General features: G+C 35.3%; 1 protein-coding gene across 1 annotated transcript in view; it reads right to left on the minus strand.

Moving 5' to 3' along the window:
* Nucleotides 1-15,517, minus strand: part of LOC139780350 (kinesin-like protein KIF19) — an 84,033-nt gene that overhangs the window by 29,394 nt on the left and 39,122 nt on the right. The window contains exons 5-7 of the mRNA XM_071718970.1: nt 12,463-12,612; nt 10,656-10,871; nt 1,626-2,107 (exon numbers count right to left, since the gene is read on the minus strand). Of these exons, the coding sequence (XP_071575071.1) occupies nt 1,626-2,107; nt 10,656-10,871; nt 12,463-12,612 (848 nt within the window). The remainder of the gene's footprint in view (nt 1-1,625; nt 2,108-10,655; nt 10,872-12,462; nt 12,613-15,517) is intronic.

Consider the following 15,517-nt stretch of genomic DNA (forward strand, 5'->3'; position numbering starts at 1 on the left):
ACGCAGATATCGATCTTGCGCGATTCGCTACACAAAGGTATTTTCTACTTCGAACATTTCTACGATCGTTCTGCTGTGAAACCCTGGTTCCACAAGGTCAATGCGGAGAGATACTTTGTTACCTTGATAAATAGACTGAGAGCTAATCATTTTAACCTTGGATCATCACTGAAGAGGAAAGGTTATGTAGGTAGTGAGCGGTGTGAATGTATGGTTATGAGTGCGAGGACTTGCAACATGTGTTACAGAGATGCCATAAATACGATGAACAGAGAATAAATATGGACATAGAACTGAGAGCAGAAGGATTCGTCGAGGAAATAGACATCATTCGAATTATAAAGTTGAAGAATTGGAATGTCCTCTATATTATTTTTAACTTTCTAAAACAAATCGGCAAAGTCATTTGAATTTCGTTTAGTCTCTATGGGTTTAGCCTAATTGTGTCAATTACCCTCGGGTACAAGGCACCGGACCTGTCCTCAACCGAGGACGCAACTGAAAAACCCCCGTCTGTACTTTGTAAGGCACACTATGTGTCTAGTTTAAAACATGTGGAGCCTCCCACAGGGGGGCAGAACTTACTGCCTCCACGCATACACTTTTCGCACGAAACGAGATGCCACATGGGTTTACAACTTTCCACGCGTGAAAAGTTCACGCATGTACTTTGCAAGGCACACAACAATTGGGTTGGGTTAGGTTAGTTTTTTTGGAGGTGAAGCTCCTCCCAGGGGGGCGGAACCTACTACCTCCACGCATACTTTTCGCGCGAAATGAGGTTAGGTTAGGTGTCACATAATTCGTAGGGGGTTAAGGGGATCCTATAGTGAAGGCCGAACTTCCTCGATGTCGATAATGTCGAACATTTTTAATTCCGTTCTAATTCGTTTTCTATCATTTTCTATATTACCGGCCTATATCTGCCCTTGTCTAACGAGAGGCATCTGTCCTTGTTTCGATTGTTGCGCCATCTCTCGCTACACGCCATACTGCTCTTCTTGTCATTCCGCATGTGTATTTGCACATAAAAAGTTAAAAGAAGTAATCTTTTTTTCTAGGCTTTCAATCTTAGTTCTAATTGCACGATATTGTTCTGAAATGTTTTCCCTAGGTCTGACCGTATCTCATTTTGTATATGTAATCTATAGTATTTTTGTATAAGCAAATATTGTCGTCAGTGACAGCTGTATGTGCTCAAATTTTTAATTTTTTTTTTGTTTTTGATGAAAAGTCGACCAGACAGACCTACATTTTTGTACGTACTTCAATTCTGTAAAAGAATTTTGCAATTCCGTAAAGCCAATTAAAAGTTTAGTTCATTTAACTAAATGTTGCCACTATAGGATTCCCTTAAAAGGTGATTAAATGTGCAAATATCTATTTTTTAGACTGTTTTACGTTTTTCCCCTTGGGGGTCCAACGGGTGGGAGTTAACACAAGGGAGAGTACCACCACTCAACTCCTCTTGTCAAGCGCTACAATATAAGGTATCACCTCCCCCCTTCCGAGGGGGGGGTTGGGTAAACTTAACCAAAAAAAGTTTAAAATATTAATTTACTAACATAAATTCAAAGAAAACAGATTTTGGATTTTTATATAGTACTTCATTTGTGCATACGCACCTTAGTCGCATCTGCTCTTTAAACGCGGAAACGATTTTCCCTCTTAACGATTTGAAATCGTTGCCATGCGTGTCGCCCGGAATTTGTTTCTCCGCCTCCATCTGCCTCGGTCTCTCACCCTTCATTTTATTCCGCAGACGCGAAATTTCGCTTTTCAGGTCGCTAATTACATCACGATACTGCGCAACATGTAGATAACTGACGTTCAATACGTTCCGCTCGATCTTATTTGAGATTTTGTTGGCGCGGTCCGCGTAAATCAAGGTAATTTTACTCTCGTCACGGTGCGCGTTTGCTGGTGAAACATGGGCGATCATAACAGTACGACAGTTACCACTGAGGGCATCCTTCAGCAATCGGGTAAGCTTAGAATCGCGATAATTCACATATCGTGCTCCACCAGATAGGGCATTGATACAGTTACCCAACGCCAGAAGGGATCTATTGATATGCGCGCCTTCCTGCAGTCTTTTGCCTTTGTTCTGTAACAGCGAATTCAATTAAGGGAGAACAACACTTTGAAGTTCGAAAGAAAAGCATGTTTTTTGTAAATTATTTTTGAGACATATTTTGTTGAAATGTTATTGATTGCGGGTTTAAATGTGCATATATCAATATTTGAGAATTTTTGTTATTATTAAATATACATATTTAATCACATTATAGAGGTCGCTATAAAATTCTGTGCGGCTTCATGGTTTCCTACTTTGTTCACGTTCAGCTCGTCTAGGAAAAAAATTAAACATTTTAAAAATATATTAATGTAGTTTCAGTTAAGGGGGGAGTCTCGTGTAACACGCTAAAAAGTAAGGTAATTTTTGGAATTTTTTTGAAGAATCAATGCGACGGATCTTTTTCAAACTTTTAGAGTATTTTATTATACATTTCAAGAGATAAAAAAATTTTTTTGTTAAAAAATAACAGTTGTGTTAGGAACTATGGAGGTTACGAGGCCGCGGTCTCGTCGCCGGAGTTGTAAATCGGCGGGCGTTATAGCGCCTGTTGTACTCGCCTGAAACAAAAATAAAAAAAATTTTTCTTATTCTCTATAAAATTATCTCGTCGATGAACCTGAAAAAGAGGGTAAAAGTGCAAAATTAAGGAAACGGCGGACTTAAAAAAAACGAAAAATTTTTGTCAAAATTGCAACTTTTTTTTAAGTCCCGCCGTTTCCTTAATTTTTCACTTTTACCTTCTTTTTTAGGTTCATCGACGAGGTAATTTTATAGAGAATAAGAACATTTTTTTTATTTTTGTTTCAGGCAAGTACAACAGGCGCTATAACGCCCGCCGATTTACAACTCCGGCGACGAGACCGCGGCCTCGTAACCTCCATAGTTCCTAACACAACTGTTATTTTTTAACAAAAAATTTTTTTTTATCTCTTGAAATGTATAATAAAATACTCTAAAAGTTTGAAAAAGATCCGTCGCATTGATTCTTCAAAAAAAATTTCAAAAGTTACCTAACTTTTTAGCGTGTTACACGAGACTCCCCCCTTAAGTGTACAGAAATTAAATTGTAATAATTTTTGAAAAATGGCAGACAAGTTTTAAACATGGTGGTTATTTTCCCCCTCAAAAACGAGGGGGTTAACGAACCACAAAATAAATATGTTTATTGTTTATATCAGTGCCATTTACTATCGAATTGCACATAAATTAAGCTTCCGAATTTTTTACTTCGATTTAAAACCGTGAATTGACTGGCCTAAAAGGTATATTTCCGTATGAGTCGACAGCGTTGATAAGCTGCAATTACCACCGCGCGAGGCCTTCCACAGTTCGTTGGCCGGCGAGACCGCAACAGTAATTACGAGCACGCGTTGAACTTCTAGCAGTGCTTCCGCGTAAAGTGTCTTGACGAGTATCGCGATCTGTATCTCAAAACGGATGTGATTTTCTTTTGGCAGACATTTTCAAAAATTTCCGCATTCCGATACCTCTATCGAGAGTTACAGATTAGACTCTACATATTACTACCGGGATACACATGGGATGCCAAAATATTAAAAAATACGGTATTCGACTCGAATTGTTCACTGACATCGACATGGTGTGAACAACGTGGAACGCGGTATACGCGGTTTTGTCTGACAATGAGCAAATGTTCAAACAGGTACGCGCAAGCCAACAACAAATACGTACCATCGTACAATTCATTGTACGGAACCATCGACGTTGTGTACTTCGATGTGAACAATATCTGTACAGTTGGACAATGTGTAAACCGCTAGAGTACGCCGAATTTCAATAGGTTGACCACATCGAAAGCTTCAACCCACACAGCACATTATATCATTCGTATATACTGAATTAATACTCAATATACTATAGATGTACAAGATATACTGATAATATCTCTATAATATATTTTGCAGTATATTATTTTACTGATATTTTAAGAATATTCGAAATTTATCAGTAATATTCGGTCTATTTATCGAATATTTTCAGGATATGCTAAATTTATCAGAATAGTATATTATTTTACTGATATTTTAACAATATTCGAAATTTATCACGCGGGCGGCAGCGCGAGCTCGCGCGGCAGGAGAGTTCGGCTCGCGCCCGTTACGCGGCGCATCGCCAGTATTCTTTCGCGTAATTAAGATTCAACATCGACTCCTATATCTAGGGCAGCTCGGCAGGGTTTCTCCAGCGTTCTCAAGTTTGCCAGTCAGGACGTGCTCACCAGCAGGGCCTCTGACATAACCCTTTTTGTTTACGAAGTGTACTCCTCATCCGGGGCCTTCGTTTATACCTGCTTTGCAGGGCATTAAACTTTCTTCGGTAAGAGTCGACAGAGAGCAAAATTCAAAAATTTGTTTGCATTAACGCAACAAAATTATTTGTTTGGTTTGTTAACAAGCAAAATATTTTCTAGTAGATACTGGTAATGTGATCAAAATATTTTTTTAATATACTCACAATATACCAAGAAATATTCTCAGTATATACTGAGTAAGCTTTTAGGGCAGACATTAGAACATCCTCAGTACGTTCTCAAAATATCATAGACGTATTTCGAATATCAACAGGATATACACAATCTACGTTTGTGATATACTGAGAACATTCTCAGGATCTACCTGTGCTGTGTGGGAACGTACTGTCTGTGACATCGCACAGACTTCATTATTGGCTACATTCTGGAAGTCGACCTCGCATATCCGTGAGAACTCCACAATCCTTATACAGACCTTTCGTTATTTTCTGACGCGCGACAAGCTTCTCGGAAAACAATGTGATAAACTCCTTACCAAAGCTCCTCATCATTGCACGTTCGTGTACGATAAGTCGCGTTACGTAACGTGCTACAACTTACATTACACCAATATGTACGACATGGACTGCGCGTAACGAAGATTTATCGTATATTATGATTGTCACAATCTCCATGGCTTCACGGATACATCGAACTTAATATAATATAAGGTTTAAAACTCGCGCGAACAATGAGTTTGAAAAGAACATGTACAAACTGATGAATAACACGGTATTCAAGATTATGGAGAACGTACGCGATCGCATGAACGTGCGACGCATTGTGACGGAAGATACAGCGCGAAGGCGATAATCGCAAGACCATACTTTTATGGTAAAAGCATCTTTTCGGAAAATCTAATCGCCATCGAATTGCGTAAGCTCGGAGGTGAAGTTCAACAAGTCAATCTATATAGCTATGTGCATTCTCAAGACACGTATCCAAGATATCTGTACAACTTTCACTACGTGAGTACCTACTTATGTAGTACTGTTAATTGTATTGTGAAAAGTATAAAATATAATGTACACGCGCAGACATCGATATATACATGTTCTCGAGTGCGACATATACGAGAGTATAAAGCGCGATGTCGCGCGTTTTAACACGAGTGATTTCTCTGAAAGCAACGCGTACGATATGCCGCGTGTGAACAAGAAGGTACATGATTTGATGAAGGACGAGAACAACGATGCGGATCATGATGGAGTTCATATATAGGATAAAGGTATTCGCCTTAAGAGTGATCGCAAAAGACGGAAAGAGGGTAAAGGATAACAAGAGGAACGTCGTGAGAACGATAACGTTCAACGATTATACGCGACGTTTGAGCGACGCGATAGAACAGTTGAGACATCAGTCGTGCATACGTTTGATATTGTACGAGTTTACACCGTATCTGAACTGAAGCTCGCTTTCATTTCATACAACGACATCTGAAACGATATCTGATTCCTGCGATACTTTACCATGAGGACATTACAAGACACCGTTATAATATATGTACATACTTTATTGTTTCATAAATACATAAATTCTACAATACAGCTATATTATTTATTTAAGAAGTATGCGAATTGTTAGTTTCTAATCATTTCACATACACTTTAATTTCATCACGTTCTACCTCTATTTGAGCCGCAAATGGCTCGTCCAAGAGCGACACTTCTATATCTTTCTGCTGACTTTTCTTCACGTTCTCCATTTTGACATTCTTATGCTTCGAACTCTGAATACACTTTCTAGTAAATCTAATTTTAGTAGCACCTTGCCATACGTTTGTATGGAGACAATGTCGGATGCATCAAGCTGCAGCTGTTCGATCAATGCTTCCCGCGATTTCGACCGAAAGCTACATGAGACCGGATGTTGTGACCTGATCTCTCTTATCATAAGGCATTAATGGGTACTGCAAAAACTATCTCTATTCAGACATGATAACACCGGATGTTGCACATAATCCGATCTCTCTTATCATAAAAAATAAGACATCAGCAGATGCCGCAAAAACCTTTTCTCCCACACTCTGAAAAGCAGTAGAGTCACTCCTCGAATTATCAGAGTGGCTTTTCTCACAGGGCTTCTATCCCCACCACCATTTTCTCCAATGGAGAGGCCTTTCTCTGCCTCCTCGAACCACTCATTCACCTCTTACAGCATTCCCCCCAAAAAATTCCCCCTCACTCCAACTTTCCCCTGAACACCCACTGAATTAGAATCATCATATCTATGCTACTCTTAACATTATATTTTTAGTGTTTCAAATCTCCCCGGATAGCCAAATCTGTCGAAAACAGATTGTGAAAGTGTTTTTATCGATAGAATGCCAGCAGAAATATAACATAATCTGCTAACAGAATATAATGGATTTTTGCAGATTGACTCCAGAAACTGAGCAAAACTTGCCGTTTCGTAACCATTAAAATGTTCCATTTAACTATTTATGAAATAACAGATTCTTTTTTGTTTCTGTCGACAATCTGCTGTCTTATATTGGCAGGATCTATCGACAAAACATGAGTTTAAGGAGGCTCTTACCTCGATCATAAAACGACAGATCTTTATGAAATTAAATTATGTTGTAAAGTGAACCACAACGAACCGATGCCCAAAACTTTAGCATAGGTTGACGATAAAAATTTTAAAAATATCAGTATTGAAATTCGCATTTTTAACACAGGGCATATGGTAAACACTAAAATTTTTACCGGAAGTGATGTATTTTATTGGCAAGTTTGCGAGCCAGGTAAACAAAAAACTAAGGAATTGTAGTTAAAATAATAATCTTTCTAATGATAAGAAGAAAACTTGGTGTTGACGATGAGTTATAAAAGATATTGTAGTTTTAATATGACGTACGACAGGTTAGGCGAATGATCTTCCGAGTGTCAAAATCGCGCGAAGTTTCAAATGTTGTATTACACGTAAATAAGTAAAATGCGTTTTTTAAACATCTGTATAAACAATAAGTTTCAATTATTTGCCAATCAAACCTTGAAAATCAAAAAGTAAACAATGTTAATTATTCTTTCTAACCTCACTTGCACATGTCTTTTCTCTGCGCTGTATGGTAGCGGCATAATTATTCTCTCGCGCATTGACAACCTTTATTTTCGAGAATTTTCCTTTCATTTTCCCTCTCAGCATTCTCACGTTATATCTTTCTTTTGGCTCCATCTCTTCATCGCATCAATCGCTACAACGCTACACGGCTACACCTCACTTAGCTACAGACTGCTGCAGACGACGTTGTAACACGCGCATGTTATTATTCTGCTCTTTAGCACTGACGTAGTCAACTGACTTATTGTATAAATTTTAATATTTACACTAATAGAACATATAACTTACTCTTACACTATGTAAAAATCATTATTTATTTTTTTATTTAATTTTCCGATAATTTTATAACCAATTATTAATGATAATTTTTCGGTTGCTACATTGATTAGAGCAGCCGGGTAAGAGCCTCCTTAATGCGAACACAGATGATACCAAATCTGTTGCGACATCTAAGCAAATCTGTTGTCATACTGCGGGTAGTTTGTTTATTGGCTCCGTATCTTCAATTGTGGAGATACAAGATGATGAAGAATGAAGTAGGTAATAATGTTTATAAATTCTGACGCAAAGAAAATACACTGTTGGAAAATTTGTGTTAAATATAACATAAATTACATGTCCCAAATGTTCCACTCAAATTTTTGTGTTAATTTAACATAATATTGATGTGTTAAATGGTAACACGATATTATGTTAAAATATTTCAACAGAAAGGAAATGTAATTCTGATCGTAATTTGAGGTTAATTATATGTATAATTAACATAACTTTTATGTTGAAGTTAAGATTGTAGGGTAAAATCAACACTCTTTTTCTGTAAATTTTTATTCCCACTCCTGTTATAGAATAAAATCAACATTCTTTTTCGGTAAATTTTAACGCATTTAATAAATAGGTACTATCAAATTGTGTTACTTTAACATGTTTTTTAAATTATTTTAATAACTTTACATTTTAAATTTATTAAGTTCAATTAACATAGCAGATATATGTTAAATCTACACATGTATGTGTTGATTATTTTACACAAAAATTTTAACAAGGACCTTTTTTAATAAAACTACAAAAATTTTAGATGATTGCACGAGAAATTGACGCGTGCGTCAGTAAAAGCATGTATATAGTTGTAAACGTGTTATACGTGCAAGCTCTTATTTTAAAAAATTATTCAAAACTAAATACATAGAGTTAAAATATCATTAAAATATTAGTAAAAATATACATATATAATTATATTATATACAGGGTGACCGGTAATAATCGCCGAACCTCTTGTATGCAAGTAGAGTGAGTTAAACCGAGTAAAAAAGTCTTCTACTATTTTGCAAAATTCGCAATACTTACTAAGAAATCAATTGAAAAAGATCGGCCAATCTTATACATATATACTCTAGTAGAAGCGCGCGGCGAGAAGAGACGTCCCATTCCCAAATATTTGTGAATTTCGCAAAATGATAGAAGACTTTTCTACTCGGTTTAACTCACTTTACTTGCATACAAGAGGTTCGGCGATTATTACCAATCATCCTCAATCCTATTACTCGTGCCCGAACATGGTAACTTATCTTCATATACATGTGTTGCGCACGTGGATTATACACACATTGTATATGGGACCTACAATTTAACGCCGATTCTAAACGGCTATATTTTTTAGAGAAGTTCTCTTGGCAAGACATACTCTCTCGGTGGTTTGCCATTGCCTTCCGAGAGGAGAACGAGCGAATATAATTTTTCTAGCTCTACCGGGAATCGAACCCGGGACCTTGGCTCAATAGACCAGTGCGCTGTCTACTAATGTAAGCCACGCTCGTCCTCAGATAGAGTTACCAAACATCCTGTATGTATATTTTTACTATGTACCTACTTATATTTTTATATGTATATTTTTAATATGTATATTTTTAATATGTATATTTTTAATATGTATATTTTTAATATGTATATTTTTAATATGTATATTTTTAATATGTATATTTTTAATATGTAGGGGAGACCGGGGCTAGACCGCTAACGGGGTAAATCCGAAAAATCAAATATCTCGGAACCTGTATATTGTGCGAACTCGCTATTAACATTGTAAACGCTGCTTATGGTACCCATGTGACCAACGGAGTTTCGGCAGGTTACCTGCCGTGTTATGATTTTTACGAGGGCAAACGTGTTTTCGGAAGGTGAAAGTTACATTTTCTGCGCGTGGAAATTTTGTAATATCTGCTATAATATTTGCTCTCCAAATCTCGAGGTACGTGATTATAAAGAGTAATGCATGCTGAACACGAATCCAGTGTAGTTTTTTCATTATCGTTGATGTCTAATATTTCGTGGGCGATCAAACCTGAAACTTGTGTTTGGGGTTAATCCGTCAGTAAGCAGTCCGGGTGCATTTCCAAGGCATTTTCGGGCTCACTGCATATGGAATATGGATGAGACGGGAATTACAACCATTCAGACACCGAATAGAGTCATCGGACGTCGAGGAGTGAAACAAGTCGGGCGAGTGACTTCTGCGGAAAGAGGAACCCTCGTAACTATTTTTTAATAACGTTTCGCATAAAAATTTTAAATAAATTTTTATATTTTTCTCTTAAAAAACAATTATTAAGATGTATCCTATCATTTTTCAGGATTAGATGTACGTATATGTATTGAAAATGCAGTGTAACGGTTAAACCCCGGCATTTTTGAGATTTCAATTTTTGCACCGTTGTCGTTTTTGCTCTATACCGGTTAAACAAAGCGACGTAGATAAAAATTTCCTATATAAATTTTGTAGCTAAAGGTTCACTCTTTACAGTGGTATACCACATTTAACTACAATTATTTATTTTGTTGTTAAAAATCGGCACCGAAAAAAAACTAACGGTCTAGCCCCGGTCTCCCCTATATTTTTAATATGTATATTTTTAATATGTATATTTTTAATATGTATATTTTTAATATGTATATTTTTAATATGTATATTTTTAATATGTATATTTTTAATATGTATATTTTTAATATGTATATTTTTACAAATATAAGACCAGAAAAATTGGTTTTTTAAATCAATCTTAGAGAATGTATTTTTTTAAAGAATACTCCAAGAAAATTAATTTTTCCTGCTACTAAAGTAAAAAAAAAATCAAAATCAAAATTTGAAAATAATTGTTGCATTAAACATTCTACGTAATATGAAAAAAAAAATGATATAAAAATTACCTTTGTTTGCTTAGCCCGTTCAGATCCGGCGAGATCGATCATGAATAATCTCCCTTGCTTTATTTTGTTACGCACACGTTGTTCGTCATCTTGAACTCGACGAGACAATTGTTTAACTATAACACTGAGAAGCGCATGACTTCGTGACGAAGTCTTATTCGCGGCAGTCGGCTCTATTGTCCTCGCTTTGTTACCTCTGTGTAACAGCTGCATTACCTGTAAATGTTAAATAAACCACTCAACGTTGTTCACTCTGAAGGAACGCAGTAAAATTATAAGGCAGAAATCATAGGGCATTACGTTTCTTTTTCTCATCACTGTGTGTAATTAAAAGTTAATATATTCAAATTATTTTTTTTCTTATTCTTTTTCTTATATAATTGGCTACGTTTTGATCGAGGTTTCTTTATAAATAAGCTTTTATAAATAAGGTTTATATTTTGGTTGGTATTTAATAGTTTAGTAAACATGGCGTTAAGGGGACCCACTTCCGATGACCTTGAATTTGACATATATTGTCAAGGACACCCTCCCGAGTAACATGCAAGTGATTTTAGTCGGGGGTCGCTTTTTATTAAAAAGTTATTAACAAATAAAGTTTGAAAAATATAGCAGCTATTTTGAGTATTGAAAGGCATAAATGACTAAGATTTATGTCGAAATAGTTCACGCTTACACTTTTCACGCGAGACGAGTTGTCACAGGTTCGTGGCGCGCTTTACAAGCTCGTTTATTGTATATCGCCACAAATATTCACACAGATGATCGACTAACTTATCTTGTTTAATACCACCTCTACCTAAACGAGCTTGTAAAGCGCGCCACGAACCCATGTGGTCCCTCGTTTCGCGTGGTAAGTGCGGCAGTCCCTGTTTGTTTACGTTTGAAATTCTTCATATATTTCCGACACATAATATTTCCGTTAAAGCAGGGCACACACACACACACACACACACACGTGTGTATGCCCTGCTTTATAAAAGTTGTGATTTTCGTTAAAGCAGGGCACACACATACAAAATGTTTATCATCTCCCCTTAGGATATTTTTGTGGTTATTTGTTTTATTCATTACTCACATTATGCAATGGATACATTAAACTTTATTATATTTTTCAAACTTTATTTGTTAATAACTTTTTAATAAAAAGCGACCCCCGACTAAAATCACTTGCATGTTACTCGGGAGGGTGTCCTTGACAATATATGTCAAATTCAAGGTCATCGGAAGTGGGTCCCCTTAACGCCATGTTTACCAATAGTTTTAAAAAATTAGTTTTTTTTATAACTTTGCACGTGCAAATAATAAAATTATAATTTTTAACACTAAACAATCAACAGTCCATTTATTTCTAAAGAGATTTAGAAAATTTATAAAAATGTTTAATATTTTCCGAGGAATACGGATACATAAACGTCAAAAAACATGATTTTTTACAAGAATGCACTTCAAAAATTTAATGTTGTTTGGCGTCACAGTCTCACATTCATTATTACAACAATTTATTCCTTTTTTTTTCTATTTCAAATTTCCAGGATACAAGTAAAGGATGCTAACTAGTGACAAATCAAATAAGAATTTGAAATAAACTTTTCTAATTATTTCGTGATTATTCGCTTCTGATCTAGACCGAAAAGGACTATATATTTAACTGCTTTTGATGAATATTTAGACATATCCAAATATAATTTTATATGTAAATTGTAGGAGATAATCTACTTGTTTTAAATCGTTTAAATTAATATTTCGATCATTTTTTTAATGCACCCTGCTTCTTAAACTTGCATTATATTACATAAATAAATACCTCTTCTGTCGAATTGGTAGAGACTTCCGTCAATCCTGAGACTTGAACGTTGCGACCACGAGTATCGTCGCGTAATTCCAGATATCCCGAATTAGGATTGAGAAGATCGCGAATGTTTTCATTGTAAATCTCCATGTACGACATTGTTACCTATGAAAAAATGAAAATGTTTAATAAAAGAAATCCGTTAAGGTTTCAGAAAGAGAGAGAGGAGAAAAAATAATCCAAATAACATTTACGAATATATGCGAAAGGATTCTTAGGGCAAATAAAATTTTGTTTTTTATCAAGATAATGTCGAAATAATAGATAGACGTTCAAATTATAAGACATTAATTGATTAATACACTTGGCAATATCTCACATATAACTCAACAGATAAATTTTCTTTTTACTTATTATATCTTGTAAATATCATCTAAACTAAACATTGTTTGCAAAGCGCGAATTTCGGACAATTTGATTAATTAACTCTAAAAACTTAAGACTCTATTAACTAAACTTAGGACTGCTATTGTTATCACGCGAAGTCTGAGAGACCTTACAACCGATATAAGACTAACTGATAACTTTCTGCAAAACATTTCAAATACTCGAAGCTGTGATTAACGATTACAATTGATAAACCACTTTTTTTTATAAGAATTTCTGCGAAGCAAAACTTATAATTGTTTAAGCAATGCTATCAGTCAATATTCTGTTAACGTTTAAAATAAAACGGAGTATCTAATTATATAACGATCGACAGATATGTTGAAAATAATTCGAATTATAAAAAGTTAATAGCAAAATAAGATATTATTATTTAGTGTTTTGTTCATATATTGTTATTTGTAATCAAATGTTGTGAGTAATGAACGTTGTGAATATTTGAATACATAAAGTGAATGAGAATGCACTGCATAAGTAGTTCCTTATCGTAATTTCGTGCACGCAAAATACGCGTAATGTAATTATATTATACGTATGTACGTATAATGTGCATGTATGCCATGCATAATGTGCTTCTATCGTGTGTAAGCAGGCGAATACCATGATTCTTATCAGAAATTTATGCAACCTTTACATGGACGTAAAAATGTGTTTTTTACTACATATTAATGCAAGCTATTAATCACGAGACATGCAAATACCTGTGTGCAATACTTCACGACTGAACCAAAATAATTGGGTCAGGAAGTAATTCATCATAGAGGAACCCGCGGTGCATAATAGGAATGCTAAGGTTTTAAACAGGTTTAAAACATATTAAATATAAATAAATAAACGAGAAAGACTCTATTTTTATATTCGACAACGTTTGGCTAATGTCGTGACAATTCGACCATTGGTTTTGGTCAGATTAATCGTCAAGACTTTTTCGACCATGGGTTTTGGTCGTTTCTAAATTGATTTAATCTTTGATACTTACATATAAGCATCTCATTTTTATTAAATTAAATTATTAAATTTATTGCGAAAAATATTACCTCAGCCAGAGTTTGAACCTGGAACCTCCCTCATTCCGTGTAGGGCGTCGTACCAATTCGACCACTGAGGCATGTGGTAATATTTATCGCAATAACAAATCTTACTAAGATGGAAACACCGATTTTTAGGTCAACGGTGTATAATAACAGAAAGTATATGTATTTGTTTCGCTAATAATTAATAAACGAGAAAGACTCTATTTTTATATTCGACAACATTTGGCTAATGTCGTGACAATTCGACCATTGGTTTTGGTCAGATTAATCGTCAAGACTAAAAATCGGTGTTTCCATCTTAGTAAGATTTGTTATTGCGATAAATATTACCACATGCCTCAGTGGTCGAATTGGTACGACGCCCTACACGGAATGAGAGAGGTTCCAGGTTCGAACCCTGGCTGAGGTAATATTTTTTGCAATAAATTTAATTATTTAATTTAATAAAAATGAGATGCTTATATGTAAGTATCAAAGATTAAATCAATTTAGAAACGACCCAAACCCATGGTCGAAAAAGTCTTGACAATTAATCTGACCAAAACCAATGGTCGAATTGTCACGACATTAGCCAAACGTTGTCGCATATAAAAATAGAGTCTTTCTCGTTTATTAATTATTAGCGAAACAAATACATATACTTTCTATAAATAAATAAATTTGATTTTGGACCAAATTATTTTTTAAAATATTTACTATAAGAAAAACACAAGTTTTACTATGAAAGAATAGTTTAAAAGGACGAAATTATTGTTTTATTTAAAGCGTGAGTTTTCCTTATTATGCATTTATGCGACGCATAATGGGATACCTCACAAAACTTGTTTATTAATATTCAAAACAGTAAAAATTTACCCTTACGAACCCTCCTTCAATAACCTTCTCCTTCACATATATTGTAGAGAGCATTCTCCTGAGCAACCTTCAGAAGGTTCTAGCCGTCGCTCGTTGTTTATTAAAATATAACTGAGAAATATAACAGTTTGTTTCAGTGCTAAGGGAAATAATTTGCTGATATATGTGTATGGGCGTTACTACTTTTATTTATGCGGTTATCTACCTTATTCTAACTTATCTGTTATTGCGTGAGTAGGAGTTAGCCCATGGATTGTGAATCGCAAAGGGGTAGGAAGGAAGATGACACATATTTGCATTTAAACAATTAACATATATTTACACTATATACATGTGTTATTGTGTCAGTGTCTTTAATGTCATTTTGCTTGAAAATGATTCTGCCTCCTCTTCGTTTGGTCTGCGTGGCCGCGTTTATTCCTTCGCATTAGCGCTTGGACGCTCGCTGACTCCCAGACGCACGGACGCCCTCGACCGTGTGCCACTGCCGAGGGCGTCCAAGCGCCTAGGTATCGGTGAGCATTCACGCACGGAGAAAATTGCTACGGTTGTTACAACAACATTCTCTATGATTGAAAAAGAAATGTATGTGAATTCAAGTTAAATTGATATTACATTGAATGTAGCTGTTAAGATATGCTCATTTATACAGTTTTCATAACCGTAGTTCTTACGATACGTGACATTCGGTTACAATACCCTCGTATATGGTTGCCTCAACCAAAGAATTATTG

The sequence above is a fragment of the Temnothorax nylanderi genome, unplaced genomic scaffold (genome assembly GCF_030848795.1).
Source record: "Temnothorax nylanderi isolate EJ_2023f unplaced genomic scaffold, tnyl_v1.0 TNYL_tig0272_pilon, whole genome shotgun sequence".
Classification (NCBI taxonomy): Eukaryota; Metazoa; Arthropoda; class Insecta; order Hymenoptera; family Formicidae; genus Temnothorax; species Temnothorax nylanderi.